Source organism: Anser cygnoides, chromosome 1 (genome assembly GCF_040182565.1).
Source record: "Anser cygnoides isolate HZ-2024a breed goose chromosome 1, Taihu_goose_T2T_genome, whole genome shotgun sequence".
In the NCBI taxonomy this organism is placed as follows: Eukaryota; Metazoa; Chordata; class Aves; order Anseriformes; family Anatidae; genus Anser; species Anser cygnoides.
In genome coordinates this window covers 54272122-54288507 of record NC_089873.1, presented here as the reverse complement: position 1 = coordinate 54288507, position 16386 = coordinate 54272122, and the positions used below count along the sequence as shown (strand labels likewise).

At 35.8% G+C, this 16386-nt stretch overlaps 1 protein-coding gene across 16 annotated transcripts in view; it reads right to left on the bottom strand.

The window, feature by feature from the left end:
* Positions 1 to 16386, bottom strand: part of PPFIA2 (PTPRF interacting protein alpha 2) — a 348861-nt gene that overhangs the window by 45153 nt on the left and 287322 nt on the right. For 12 of the 16 annotated variants that reach the window (XR_010830989.1, XM_066995740.1, XM_066995699.1 and 9 more), the window contains 8 exons: positions 14007 to 14093; positions 13501 to 13584; positions 13009 to 13140; positions 11987 to 12049; positions 10161 to 10252; positions 5377 to 5512; positions 4666 to 4886; positions 1894 to 2131 (listed from right to left, as the gene is read on the bottom strand). Coding sequence is in view for 15 of the 16 variants with exons in the window: in XM_066995740.1 (XP_066851841.1) it covers positions 1894 to 2131; positions 4666 to 4886; positions 5377 to 5512; positions 10161 to 10252; positions 11987 to 12049; positions 13009 to 13140; positions 13501 to 13584; positions 14007 to 14093 (1053 nt within the window). In the remaining variant the exon portion in view is untranslated. The remainder of the gene's footprint in view (positions 1 to 1893; positions 2132 to 4665; positions 4887 to 5376; positions 5513 to 10160; positions 10253 to 11986; positions 12050 to 13008; positions 13141 to 13500; positions 13585 to 14006; positions 14094 to 16386) is intronic. The other 4 variants (XM_066995725.1, XM_048061251.2, XM_066995719.1 and 1 more) reach the window with 1 other exon arrangement.

Here is a 16386-nt window from a genome sequence, read left to right as displayed (position 1 = left end):
TCTTCCCCAACTCAAGTATTCCCACTTGGAGGATGTCTGATAGTGTGCTGTGTCTGTCCCCAGCCAGGAAGGTAATGAGATATTCAAGATTCAACTCTTGCTAAAACAGTGCAGGGGCAGTGTCCTGAAATGATCAATGTATGTGCTTTGTATGGCGTTACTTTTATGGTTTATGATATGCCAAGAGTCTGGCTGCAATTCATACCGACATATCCGAGTTTTAGTCCAGCTACAGCTGGATGCCAGTGAGGCTGTAGTAACATGAAATGTAGAATCTATACTGCCATTTTGTATTTGAATCTGATGAACACACTGACTGTCTAAATCAAGGCAACTAGGCAGCACGGGTGCCAGCTGGGAGGTCAATTTAACCATTGCCATTAATCTGTAGCCAAATTATTTAGCTTAAATGGTGGATGGAGTCAAACTGCATATTGAGGAAGGTGCTGCTTTGGTTAAGTGGGTAGCACCATGGCAGCCTGTACATCCACCTTCTCAACCATGGTTTTCACCACCACCATCTTAATTTCTGCTCTTCAGCAGTGGGAACCAGGGGGAGAAAAAAGAAACAGTGCCTCAGTCTGTCACACCTGCTAGCCATGACCTCCTCTCACAATAAGAAGGTGCTGTCTTTAGTTCCCAAGAAGGCAGCAAATGGGTTCAGGTGAGTACAAGTAGCTGTCAGTTTCCAGAAAGAGGGCAGGGAAGGAATATGCAACTAGAAGAAGACAGACAAGAAATTCTACTCCCACCTGAGTAGGAGCCACATGGAGGATGAATAGCTGGGCTTCACTCTCAGCTGTTCTTAGCTAGGGAACCTTTTCAGCTAGGAGAGTTAATTTCTGCTTTCTGATTGAGATCAAAGCTCATTTCCCCTCTGCTGAGAGGCCCCATGAGTGGACACTTGTCTCCACATGGAACCATTGCTGCTGCTTCCCAGGAGTGGACTGTAGGACACTGATGATGCTCAGATTACCAGAGAAACAGCAAGAAATAAATGGGGTTACACATATCCTATTCTCCTCACTGTATATCAGACATCATCAGAATGGGCTGCTTTGATTTTATTCTTTCTTAATGCTTAAGTAGATGAATTCACTCAGGCTCTAAATTTCAGTTTGTAGCCCACACTGAACACCACACTCTGTGTATGCTTTCTTATCAATATTAGAGTTGAACATCAGAATATGCTGACACATGCTACATTGACTTACATGACTATGTGCAATTCCTTTTCGTCTAGAACCAAAATCATTATTATTATCATTTTTTGCAAATCCCCTTTCAAATCAAAATAGACATATCTCAGAATATGTGCGTAAAGGTACAGTAATGTTAGAATTTCTTTGCAGGATAATTTGGTGTCTAGGTATTGCAAACTATCGGTAATGTTGAAACATAGCAGTTAAATGAATTATTGGAAAAAAAGAAGCACCTATTTCATGTGCTTGATATACTGTCATGAAGAATACATACAAACTGGTGCAAGTATAATGAGGTTTTAATGTCTGCTACACACTTCCTGGAGGTTTAAACTTGCCAATAGCCCCACTGTGTGATAGCTACTTCACTTCAGAGCTTTTCATTAGAAAGCATTTTCCACATATATATTAATTACAGTATTTCTAATGATCAGTTCTGTTTCTTATTATTTCCATTGCCTTTGTGCTGAATTCCCTTGATCCTCAGATCAAGATGTCCCTGGTGAATCACGTAATGCTCAGAAAACACAATAGCAAAAAAAAAAATCACAGATGTCTATATTCTAAGAAATTTACTATCTGTTTGTATGACAGAGAGGTGAATATAGAATTAGAGAGATGAGCCATCCATACAGTGAAAATATGATGCTAGAAATATCACACCTAAAATGGGCATCACAGAGGTTCTTACCAGTGTCATTACCCCCATTCTATCCATCTCCCTGGCTGGACTGCGAGGTGTGAGTTTAGGAGTTGAGTGTCCACTGGGAGGAGATGAGCTTGCAAGTGATGATGCCGTCACTGAGCCAGTAATGGATGTACCTTGGTGGACTCTGGCTAGGTTTAAGCCTTCCAGACTCACGCTGGCCACTCTGTTCTCTATCTCTTCAGCACGCAGTTCTGTTGACTCTTTTTCTTCTTGGATTAACCTTATGAAATAAAAGAACACAGTTCAACTTAGGCCAGAATTAGTACTCTAAAAGCATTCTCCAATTCTGAAAGCAAATTTTTCTTCCTTGGTACTTCTCATTGTCTCACATATGCACAGAGACTCACATTGGCATACAATATATACGTACAACAGATGTTATATATGCCCACTACTGACTGTTTTTAATTTCTCATTATAATTTCTTCCTTCATTTCTGCATACCCCAAAATTAAACCTAAAAAATACTTCCTTTCAAATGAGATCCAAAAGAAAAAAAAAAAATCAAACATTAGTTTCATAGATCAACCCCAAAATAATATTGAAAAACATGTTTTTAATCACCAGAATTACAAAATCCTTTTTTTTAATTCCTCTATCCTCAAAAACAATCGGAAGAATCTGCCCAACAACTAGACTTGATGTATGACATGTAAGAAAGATTAGTTTCTTTGCAAACGAGAAAGTGCAGGAGAGGAGGAGTTAACAATCTGATTTACCATAGAAAACTAATTCCACTCTTAAGTTGGTTTCATCTGATTTTCTGTTGCTAAAGCATACACACAAATTTAAAGTCAAATGAAATTGGGCCTTTGAGAAGGGAATTACTAGGATAATCCACATTAAAAAACAAACAAACAAAAACAAGAGAACATGCAAAACAATTTATGTTTCATCCCTACAAACTGATGAAAAAACGAAAGTTTCTCAAGTATTAAGTTTTTAAGTGATTTTTGTTATAATAGCTCTTGTTGGCGACAAATACTAGTTTCTTAGACGTACAAAGCTTCAACAGGATTTTTCTACTGGATTCTTTAGTTTTGCTTAGATGTTCTTTGCTCATAAACCCACATTAGAAGGAATCTATTTTTGCAAATAGGAGGGAAAAGGATGAGAGATCTAAGTAAAATGACAAAATACGAAGCCTGGAGATACTGAATCTGTGAACCAGGCTTGCTTTTTTAGTGACGGTAATAAAAGCCTATATACCAGTATAAGCTTATCAGTAGGGGAAATAAACTTCTCTCACACGACCTCCAGCAAAAAAGGCTATATAAGACTTCTCCCTTTTTCTTCCTTTCATGACATAAAACTGTACCTACCATCTAAGTCAAGATCCTCTGTTTAATAAAACAACGATCTGACTCAAGATGGCACAAATAATATCTATGTTACCTTTATGTGCAATTCTTTTTCACAATATTTTATAGTATTATATAATTAGAATCACAGAATGGTTTGGGCTGGAAGGGACCTCAAAGATATCTAGTTCCAACCCCCCTGCCATAGGCAGGGACACCACACACTAGACAAGGTTGCTAATTACTTGTTAAATTTTTAAAATGTTAATATGTTTAAAATTTATATATTTGTTGAATCTACAGCTTCCTGAATTGGTCACAGTGCTGACTTTGTAATAATAGAAACAATGGATAAAGTTCTCTTCTACATGCGCTCTAAATACACTGTTTTAATGAAACAGTCTCCGAACAACAAAATTTCTCTCTACATTTCTTTCTTGATAGGTGTAATAAAGAATGGGATAAAATCCCATCTGAATGAAGAAATTCTGGGAGTAGTGAAAACTGAAAGCTGTAGATCTATAACAAAAGGTCTCCCCTGGAATGCAAAAGTTATTCGAATTCCATAAATTTCAATAGAGTTCTGTCTTTAAAGATACCTTGCTCAAAGAAAGTTTGAGATCTGGCAGAAGGTAATCTGATTTTGATTATACTTCTAAACATACTTTTTCTGTCTATAAAATTACCAGAAAATGACTAATACATTTAGTAACATCATCATCTCCTACAGAAATGAGAGGATGCTTTTGACATACCAACTTTTTAAAAGTTATCTTACATGAAAAACATGTAAGAATGTTTTCAGCTTAAAACATGGTTTTGTTTATAAAAACTTCTTTATTAAAATATGTTATTGGATTCTCTATCACTCCATTACCTTTGCACAGAATTTAGCAAGACACATTCATTTCACTGCCTATTTCCAAGCATTAGAAGTCAACCTTGGAGCATGAAAAAAATAAATCACATTCTGTGGTTCCATAGAAAATCAAAACCATGTCTTGGAAACATGGCTTCTGTTAGATGTAACAGAGGAATAATCAGCAGAAGAAACCATGAACAGCACTGAAGTATTTCAGATAGGAGGTCATTAGTGAGCAGGTAGAATTATGCAGAATAGGGGAAAAAAAAAAACCATGAAAAGAGGACTATGGAGGGAGATTTGTCAAATGTGCCAAGTGTTATTATTGTATTTCTTTTCAATTGCCAAGCAGTTCTTTATATGAAACATTTTTTGAAAGTAAACATTTATCTTTTTCTGCGGTTGGGAATTGAAGAAAACGATGTTATCTTCACTCAGTAAATACTCTCATATGAAAAGCAGACACATTATCAATCCTTTAAATGTACAAGTGGTCCCCTAGTCATTATGAATGGTATCTGAACTCATGCACTGAAGAGACCTTAAAGCTGTAAACAAGAACACCACCACAGCTGGTTCAAGGTTACATACCTGATTTCTTTATTGATTGCATCTAGCTGTTCCTGAAGCATCATGGCCAGAGTCTGGGCATCAGAATGGCCACTTGGTGACAGGAGGTCCATGGAGCTGAAAAGTGTTTCTCTATCATCATCATCAATATCAGACATTTCAGTGTCACTTTCAAATGGATGGCTGCTCAAAACGCCAATCTGCTGTGTCCTATTCCACTCATGATCTCCAAGTGATTTTACCTAACCAGGAATTAGAATATATATGGCTTATTCCATGGAAAACAACTGCAAAGCTGAACTATAAAATGGGAAAGGAAAGCAACTAACATTTAAGAATACTTATTCAATGATTAATTCTCCATTAATACTTGCAGTATTACAGCAAGAGGGCATTTGGCATTGCAGGGGATGTAAAGTATTTTCACACAATTTTTAATGCTGTGTAAAGTTAATTCTTAGGAAAATTTATGAAGATATTGAGAAAAGACAGATAATCAAGCATGTTTGAACTCTGATGTCTGAATTTCAATGTTTTCTGCCTTCATTTTAGTACAATACTCATAACCGAGTATATATACATATTAACAAAACAAAAAAAAAAACACCAAAAAACTTGGTGTATATATGTAAGTATTCATTTGTTTATTCTGGAAATACACAAACCAAAAGCTTATTAGCCTGAAAAACATGCTCTTATTCGGAAATATATGAAAAGAAATTGGGGATTAACCTTTGGTTCGTCTCTGCGTACTCCCATCCGTCCCCTCCTAGGTCGCCTTATCACTTTAGTTGACCGATAGTCAGACTGGCTATCAACCAGTGAGCCCACAGAATACCTCAACTCTGTTGACGAGTCAAGGTGAGGCCTGAAAAAAGAGTCAAAGAAATAGACTGGGTGACTAAACACAGTAGTAATAGTAGTAGTAATAATAACAAAAACAACAATCCAATGACCACTTGAGGAACACAGATTTTTTAATAAACAAATTATGTGAGTTATATTACTATGTGGATTATATTATTATTGTCTGACAAATTTGATGGCCTAAAAAATTTCATGGCCTTCTACAATGGGATTACAGCATTGATGGATAAGTGAAGAGCAACTGACATCAACTACCTGGACTTGTGCAAAGCCTTTGATACTGTTCTGCACGACATTCTTGTCTCTAAATTGGAGAGACATGGATTTGATGGATGGACCACTCAGTGGGTAAGGAACTGGTTGGATGGTCACTCTCAAAGAGCTGTGGTCAACGGCTCAATATCCAAGTGGAAACCAGTGACAAGTAGTGTTCTTCAGGGGTTGGTACTGGGACCAGTGCTGGTTAACATCTTTGTTGGTGACGTGGACAATGGGATTGAGTTCACCCTCAGCAAGTTTGCTGACAACATCAAACTGTGTGGTGTGGTCAAGATGCTGGAAGGAAGGGATGCAGAGGGTCTTGGAAAGGCTTGAGAAGTGGGTCCATGCAAACCTCATGAAGTTCAATAAGGCAAAGTGCAAGGTCCTGCATCTGGGTTGGGATAATCCCAAGCACAGATAGAGGTTGGGTGGAGAATGGATTGAGAGCAGCCCTGAGGAGAATGACCTGGGGGTGCTGGTGAACGAAAAACTCGAGTCAGCAACATGCACTTGCAGCCCAGAAAGCCAACCGTATCTTGGGCTTCATCAAAAAGAGTGTGGTCAAGGGAGGCGATTGTCCCCCTCTAGTCTGCTCTTGTGAGATCCCCATCTGCAGTACTGCATTCAGTTCTGGGGTCCCCAGTATAAGAAGGACCTATTAGAGCGGGCCCAGAAGAGGTCACAAAGATGATCAAAGGGCTGGAGCAGCTCTCCTGTGAAGAGAGGCTGAGAGAGTTGGAGTTATTCAGTCTGGAGAAGAGAAGGCTCCAGGGAGACCTCATAGCTGCCTTCCAGTACCTAAAGGGGGCCTAAGGAAAGCTGGGGCGGGACTCTTTGTCAGAAAGTGTAGTGATAGGACAAGGGGTAGTGGTTTTAAACTAAAAGAGGATATATTCAGATTAGATATAAGGAAGAAATTCTTCACTATGATGGTGGTGAGGCTCTGGAATAGGTTGCCCAGAGAAGTTGTGGATGCCCCATCCATGGAAGTGTTCAAGGAGAGGTTGGATGGGGCTTTGAGCAACCTGGTCTAATGTAAAGTGTCCTTGCCCATGGCAGGAATTAGATGATCTTTAACGTCCCTTCCAACCTAAACCATTCTGTGATTCTATGTATCAGAGAATAAATGACAAAAACATATCACAAAAATCAAAACAAAAATGTGAGAAGTTGAAATCATATTATAAGAACATTATAAGATATTACTAGAAAACTAAGGTAGAAAACAACAACTTGCAGTAGGACCTTGCAGTCCAAAACTTCAACATGAAAAACAAGCAGAGTTTAGGACAAGACAATTAGCAGAACTGGCTGCTAAATATACTGTCCTGTATATTTTTCTTCTACTTCCCTGAATAAAGATACTAGAGGTCACTGTAAGAATGATACATGTTCAAGAGTGAGGTTATCTATAACACATTCTTACAGTTCAGCATTATAAAAATATTAGTGAACTGCCCTGTGATACATAGCGTAGTTTTTGAATGATTCATGTTTGTTTGATAATACTTTTGAGAAATTTAACTGCTATGAGGGATGCAACCTAAGAACAAGTACCTAAACATTTTCCATAAAAATATATTCAAGACATAACTATGGTTTTGAAAACAGAAGCGCCCTCTCCAACAAGAAGAATGGCCCATACTTCAGAAATATTCTGGAATAATGATGGTTGACCCCAAATTTTTCCTGTAGTCCTGTTAAGTCTTGGGATGTTGTGGTGAGGCATATACTCGATAACGTCAGCATATTTTTCTTGGCTGCAGACAGTGGTCACTGGCCTTTCTGTCCCTGATAAAATAGCAGCAGTAAAAATTCTCTACTTGGTGCTATTAGAAACAACCTGACTACAGGCTGCATAGAAGATGCGGAAGAGCTAAGGATGTGTACACCATTTAAACATTCAGCCACAGCAGTGGAGACCTGTCAAATTTGTAGTTCTTAACACATAACCAATCTCCACATAAAAATACATGAATAGTATAATTATAGTAGAAAAATGAAGCGTAACAAATACTATACTAAATCAACCACTTTTGTTTATAGTGACTCCTTAAATAAGCTTGACATTTCACTATAAGAGCATAAAATGAGAGTTTCATGTTTTTTTTTTTTTTTTAAACTTGGGAAAATACAATTAGCTACAGACAACTTACAAGGTTCACAGCAATGTTAATAATCAGTTTTGGGAAACAAAATATGAATAAGTTTTGTTCTTAAAACAATTTTCTCACTTGGGAAAGATGTTGTTGAAGAAAATGATGGTTTTAATCTTGGACATAAGAAAAGCTAAATGAAGGAAATCATTCAGAAAAGCACATATATCTCTGCTGAAAAGTGCAGACTGTTTCCCTGGGCTCTAGTTCTGTATCTGTTTCTAAAAAGAGAGATTTACTTTTCCTTAAGAAAACTTATTTTGAATTAAAAAATATTGCACTTTAAAGACTGTAGTATTGGTCTCAGATTTCAAACACCATTTTAATTAAAAAAATAATCCAATATTACAACTGTGGTATCTATTAATTGATAAATGGGAAATGTGAAGATAGTGGATAAACATGAAAACCTCTAGCAGCTGCAGGGACTCCATGCACCTGCAGAAACATACAGACGACTACATATTTTAGTAGGAAGCCCTCCTCATCAGAGCAAGCAACAACAAACATGATTAGCTATCTCTTCAGAAACACCAAATAGTGACCCCTTTGCCCTGAAATGGGTTACTTTATAGCTGAATAAAGGCACTTTGACAGAGCACATGGAGAAACTTAACTTGCTGCCTGGTATTATAAGTACTTTGACAAAGCTAAAATAATAATGGATGGATTTCAAGGGCTAACACCGTCTGTTTGTTTTTTATAAATACTGCAAGAAAACAAATGAATAAAATATCTGGCACTGGAATTTCTGAAATGTGAGCACGTGTCACAGAAGTCAAACCAGAGATGTTAAAATTTCATGGACAGTGAATGTGTTTTAGAAATTTGGTTTTGGGTAGAGCACGCATCAGAGTTCCTACTGTTGTCATAAATGTTCTTTTTGAGCAGCCATCAGTCTACCTTCCATAAGGCTTCCCATCATGGGGCTTCCATAATATCGGGGGTGGAGGGGGAGGAGGAAATTACTTTTTTTAGAATTCCTTACAACTTGCTTTTGTTGTTATACTAATAACAAATCTTGATAACAATGGGGCTTGGGCTACAAATGTCTTAAACTCTTTATCTACATTGCCAGGCAATAATTTTTTGATTCATTTTGTTTTAAATCTATCTGTATGTCTCTCCCCTCTGATATTGTAAACCTATTAGGGCAATGACTCTTTTCTAAGTTTGTACAATATTTGCTGTAATAGAACTTTGCTTTGATAACATACTTAGTATGTATATAAGTATATAAATACTTAGTACTTGTGCAGCAAGTTGGTAGATAATAAGAAACAACCCAGGTTCATCTCTGGCAGCAGATATTTATCTGCTGCCCAGCTTTATTATTATTATTCTGAAAGAACAAACTCCTGCAAATATAGAACTAAATATGGACTGAGAAGAATAAGTATTTAATGCTGAAACTTCCCTGTTCCAGACAGGGGGAAGTGTATTAGAAATGAGATAGTACTCCAGCTGTGTGGAGCCAGGAGCTGGACTTGATGATCCTTGTGGTCCTTTCCAACTCAGGATAGTCTATGATTTTGTGAAAAATATTATTCCAAATGATAACACAAAGTTGAGGTTTAGGGATACATTTAGGCAAGAAGGGCTGCCTTTCTAGAATAATAAATTAATTTCAGCTGTTAGTACAGTTTCTACAGTACATATCTCACTATTGTTTCCATATTGCTTTTCCACCACAAAGAGACAATGTTCAGTGCCCTGTCACAACACTCTTACTGTCAGAACACTTTTTTACTATGTCACAACATATTGCCTTAATCTTTAGTTCAAGTTTTGTGATCTTTTCCTATACATTAGGCAAAGCTGTGCTACTTCTTGCTAATAATAATAATGAAATGTTAGGTCTAATTGATAGAATAAATAAATATGGCCTTAGATATACTGAGCAGCTTTAGTATTAACAATGATGGTTACAACTTTGTTATTACAGAATCCTGAGAGAAAATGGGTATTTGGCTATGCTTTTAAAAACATTCCATAATGTCAAAGACTTTCCTTAATCGCAGTAATATTTCAGTGTATTCTCATTGCTATAAAGCCCCAGTTACCTATGAAAAAAGTGAAAAGTGACAGTAATAATCATTCCACAGATCCTATATTTTTAAAGAAATACATGATTATATGTGGTTTGAATGCATTCTTGTTGTAAAGGCTTGACACTTATGCTCATGTTCTCTTTCAATTCAAAGGGAGGAAACTTTTGTTGTTAAATATTACCTTGACAATGTGGGTTCAATTAAAGAACCAGCCCTCAATTTCATTTGATCCAGTTCAGATCTCAGTTTCTCAATTTCTTCTGCAAGTCTTTCCTGGAAATCAGAAAAGTAAGATATACTTGTGATCCAAAGTACTTTTAACTTTCTGAGATATTAACCTTACAAAGCTAAACAAGTAAGATAAATTACACTGAATGTAACACTGAGTATAATAAGAAATACCACTGAACTCATTCAAGTCTCTTTATTGCTAATATGACATATGCATGAAGAGGAGATTGTACAGGTTTCCCTACCATTTTTCCATTATCTAGAAGTGATGACAGGACAGGTTCATACTGTCCTACTAAGCTGTCTTTATGTCAACCCATGAGCTTTACTTTTTTCCCAGTTCTCTCCCCTGTCCCTCTGTGGGGGAGTGAGTGAATGGCTGTGTGGTGCTTAGCTGCCTGCCAGGTTAAAAGACAACAAGAGTAAAAAAAGGTATTCATAATTCAAATTTAGATTCTGTGTTAGAAACTTTTGTTTCATTTGACAGAGCTTTAGAAATGTCTTTTTTGTCATGTAACTTGGTGGTGAAGTATGATCCTGATTTTGCTACAGTTGAATCACATTCGAGACATCTGTAATAAGAGAGGAAGTACGTGGCAATAGTGAAGAACGTAAGGGCAATGTCGTGAATGTCACGATAACACCTACAAGTCTTATTTTGCAGAAGTCTTTTGCACTTCCTTCCCCTCTCCTGCAGAAAGTTCCTCATCAAAATCACTCTTATAATTCGCAAAGACAAAACAAATGGCAGTGGAAAGACTACATCAATGCAGGCAAGTAGAGCAGCTGCTGGGGCATAATTACAAATGAGCAATCCAAATGGCAGTGAACAAACTACATCATGCAATAGCACCATTATTGTACAGTAGTAGCCGTACTAGAGGAGTTGCTGTAGCTTAGATTCCATTAAAGTAAGTCCCAAATTTCTTGCTTAGATTCACAAAAAGTCTGCAGCAGCCAAGAACCCAACCAATTTCACAAGATTCTTTTTGGGACTTTAATTTGGATATTTCTCTGCCCTTCTACAAAGTTATCTGAATGTAGATGAAAATGACAAATGATTTGAATAGATATTTCTTTTGTTATTTTTCTCAAAGTAGTTTTTTTTAGATACTGAATTTCATATTTATTTTAGTATTAAATGAAGCTATGCTTTAAAAATTCTTTTAAGTAGATTTAATATGCTATAAAAACACTCCTGTGAATGTGAAGACAGATACTGTATTTGTGTATCTTACTGCCTTCAAGGCAAGTATTACTTCAAAACAAAATCTTAACATTTGGAAATGGAATAATATTTATAATTAATTTGACTGATTCACTAAAGAGTATTAGGTGTTAATTTGCAATGAACTAAGAAAGCCCATTTTCAGTTATGTTTAGCATAATGCCAATGCATCTGTTAAGAAGAATTGCATCAAAACAAGAAATTACATTCTTAACTATGAAAGTGTAACCAGTTATATAATTCCTGTTAAACAAGACTTTTTTTTCCTTTCAGAATTAAAACTGGTAGAACAAAAATTACAGAGCCAGTAAAATCAGTATGAATTTTAGTGTTGACTTCCCGAGGCTAGGATTTCAGCTATAAACATAGCTCAGAAGACTTGTTAGGGACCTTCATTGGTTAGTAAAGACATCTTAGTGATTAAAGGAATTATCTTTAATACCAGGAAAATTTAACATGATATTTGTATAAGTAAATATACCATATGTCAAAAGAAAAAAAAAAATAAATTTTGATAAAAACGGATAAAATCACGTTATTTATAGTACCTTGTCATGTAAAGATTCTTCCAGATTTTTCCGGAAACTTTCAGATTCCTGAATCAAAACATTCTATAAACAAAATGAATAAAGACAAAAGAGAAGAAAAATCAGAGAAATGTTAAATATCAGATATTGCCATATACATGTAACCTCTATACACAAGATAGCAAATTTAAGTAAGAAATGAGCTTCACTGGACTGTAAAATTAAAATCATTTACAGCTTCAATTTGAGTATATATTAAATTTAAGACATCTTAAATTACCCAAACATGTATGAACATGTTTTTTCAAGAACAGCAAAAAGTTTGTCGTTTTCTTGAACTGAGCAACTGTCACATGCTTACACAGCTATTTTGCCCACTTCTTTTGGCAGGCCTATTTCTTGCTTTGTTATGATATTTTGTTTCCATGATATAAACCCGAAGTATATCGTGTGAAAGACTCTGAAGTGAAGATACTGAAAGATTCCCTTGGATCAAACTAAAGGTGAATCAGTAGAAGAGGGAGGGATTAAGGAGACTAAATAAAAAGATCTCACAATTTAAATTTTACAGGCTAGTTAGGTCTCACAGAGAGCTAGCACATCACAAAATATCTGTAAATAACATTCCCTCTTTCTTCTGTGGTGACAGCATGTTATTCTTTACAGAGGAAGTGAGGTAAAATCAGTAAGCTAAAATTCAGGAATGACAGCACATCTGAGACCTGGCCACTCCTCGGTTGTAATCCCCTTTCTTTCATTGCCTTGTAATGCATTGTGGCCCGTCTTTTACCAGCTCTTCATCAGGCTCCCTGTTGACAAAACAGGGACTCATAATACCCAGAATGTCCAGTTTAGAGTAGTCATGGAAAGACTCTTGAGCTCATACACAAACTAGGGGTTGAATGTATAAATTAGACTTTATTTGCAGTCATATTTACTGTATACAAAATTAGTATGATACCTCCGTCTGGATAAAAGTAGAATATGTTTCGTACAGGAGAATCTTTAGTGAGCTGAACTTTATTCTGCCCTTTGTACAGTACCTTTTCTTCAAGTGCTGCCATTCTCTCTTTTAAGTGTAGCTGCAGACGCTCATTGGATTCTGTCAAAAGTCTGTCTACAGTATCCGATAATCTTTTGTTATGCTCCTCATTCATTTTTTCTCTTTGCCTTGCCTTTAACATAGAATAGAAAAGACAGATTTGTAAGGTCCAAAATTAACCAGCACAGTCTTGTACCATTAAAAAGTAAAGATCTTATGGTAGCTGAACACATTTAAAGAAATGCTACATGAAATTGATTACAGTTATTAACTAATGCACATTAATTTTTGTTTCAACAGAGTACTTTGAAAGCTGTGAGTGGGTGTAAACTAGTTTATTAAGGCAGTTGAATAAAATGGGAAGATGCTGCCATCACCGCTATAAATAAAACATTTACCAGTAGATCGATTTGTATGCTGGAGTGCATAAGTAGTACTGTATTGACAAATTAAAAGAGGAGAAGCACACAGAAGTTTTCTGCAATACACGTACCCTTTGAAGTTCCTGATTCTTCTCTTCAAGCTGAGCTTCTAAGTGTCTCATACGTTCTTCAATGTTTCCATGTCTTTCTTCTGCCTGTAAAAAATAGAAAGACTCATTCTGTAATTTAAATGGCTTTGTATGTCTTTATCTCAGTAAAGTTTAAACAAAACATAAAGCAAGCTACTACTAACTGCAAACTTAGTTTTCAGAAAAGAAACTATTTAAACAGGCAGCTGAACAGCATTGCTTGAAATGTGTCAGCTACAAATGCCTGTTACATCCAAGCATCAGCAAAACATTGGAGTTATTTATGAGCAATGAAATCAGCCAAATGTAACATGCAGACTGTGCATGGTTTGAACACAAACCTGCCATCGTAAAATTGTAAGCTCCTGAAGCACTGAACTGCACGATGGTTGATTATCAATAAAAAAAATAATAAAATAAGTTAAAAAAATGAAAACAAATCAAATGGATTCTATTTAGCAATAGAAAGTAAAGTCCAGTAGGACTACCTTCCTACGTATGGAGATCATTTCTTGTAGTTTAGCTTCCATAATATATTGATAATCATCAGATGAGGTAGAAGAGGTTGGATCAGACTAACAAGTCAAGGAAAAGGAGAGGGACAAAATTGAAAAATCAGAACTAAAGACACTGACACTGAACAGAACACAGCACAGAATGCTTAAAAGAAAAGTGTGACTGAAAATTTAATAGTTTTAACTGACAGATTTTTAGGTGGAATAAACTACACTGATACTTGGTGGATATGATGCAATTGATATGGAGAAACTGAAAAATAATGGAATGCTAAAAAGCTATCAATCTACACATGAAAGTCCAAGGTTAGTGATGGCTGGCTGATGACATATTACTATAGAGTGAATTCAAAGCAATACTGTCTAATCTAATGTTTTTTGGAATTATGGCAAACCAAACACCAGAATAGGACTCTGAGAGGCCAATGTCAGAAAGTCCTTTATAATTCTTCTATCATTTTCTAGGAATGAAAACAATGCATAAATACTAATTAATGGATTGGTCAATTACAGAACTGTGCAATGTTATGTGGTACATTCCCTAATTTCTAGGAAACAGAAAGAACGTCAGAAGAGAAAAAGCCAAGACTCAGTATTCCGTTTTAGAATACGCTATGTAAGCCCTTCTATCCAAACAAACGATATGGTTTTCATCCCTTTGAAAGGATCCACCCTGGTGGATCCCTTTGCAAGATCAAGGTCATCAGATAAAAGAAGAACCTATAAATAAAAATTCATTAATAGGAATGAAAAGTCATTACTGAATATAGAAATGGTAATCCATCCAAAGATTCATTACTACTTCTGACAGAAGTCGACCTTAATTAGGCCAACAGAACATGTTGCAGAACATGAATATTCATGTTATTGTCATATCAAACAAGCCTGTGTTATCATTCAAAATGAAAAAAAAAAGAAATGCTATACTAGATTTGTTGCTATGGAAATAGGAATATGCATAAGGCGTATAGACAGTGCTACTGATGAAATTGAATTATGAGCTTGTGACCGTCAAATGCTGAGTATTTCACTCTCTCAAGTTTACCCTCTCAAAAAGAGATTCTGAACTCCATCTTTAGATAAGCAAACTTTAATATGAGCAATAAATAATTCTACAACTATATGTTTTAGTGAAACTATTTTTTCAGAGCCTTCAGTCTACTGATGATTTGTCAGAATAATTAGGAATAGATACCAACGTAATTCCAGCTGTACATTGTAACTTGAAATTATACATAACTTAAACTTAGTAGTATTATCAGGACCAAAAGATCAGATAGAAAATGATGATCTTGAGTTATATAAACTGCAGTTTTTGATACAAAGACATTCTTTAAAAAATCCTGCTTTTTATAAATAATAATAAATCATAACTTTGAAGATCACTAACATTCCTTTGAAATTGCATATATTCACAAAACTCAGATACTTGCAAAATTTAAGTGGAAGTCAGTATACTTTGTAACTAAGCTCATTTATTAAGTGCCATTATTGTTTCTGATCATGAAGCAGGCCTACTGTTTATCTGGACTTGCTCATTATCTGAAACTACTCTGCCAATTTGTTATGACACGGACCTGTGACAATCCCTTTATGATTTTCTTCATCCTATCTTTGAGTTTAAAATATTAGTTTGTTTCAGCACAGAAGTGCTAATGTGCTACTTCCTTTCCCAAACTGGATAAATGGGAAGACAGGACTAAAAATCTTCAGTCCCTGAGGATACAAAAAAACGAGTCATGTTATCCCTTCCATGAAGCGACCAAACTTCACCTCCACAGGAGATAGACTTCTCCCCTTTTTGAGTCCTGACTGCACTACTGGTTCAATGCCTTCCCTTAAGGAAGATTTAAGGCCAGGAGAAGATTTGAAATCATCAAAGCTCTGAGTTGATGATGGAGAAGGCATAAGGAATTCTACTTCTTTTGAAACTACTTTCATTAAGGGAGATATAGAATGCGTTTGAGGGTATTAGCCTACAAAATTAAATGACCTAGAAGATTCATTAGCTGACTGAAAACTTTAAACATGTTACCTAATCTTGACCGCTTTTATATATTTAATTCCAGGTTTATGCAAAATACGAAGATAATCGAATTAAAACCTCTAGGTTCAAATTAGATTTAAGACTCCTGATATGTGGGTCTATCTGTCATAAACAGTCCTTTCGAAGCCAGTCTAGATAGATATGTTATTCACATTTATTTTTCAAATTAAAAAAAAAAAAAAAATAAGATTTTGAGTCTAAACAATGCCATAGCTTATTTCTTAGGTGTAAATTGTCTTCTCAATATATAAGACAATTGTGGTATTATCCCTAACTATTACTTGGAAAAGGATAAGTACAATTATT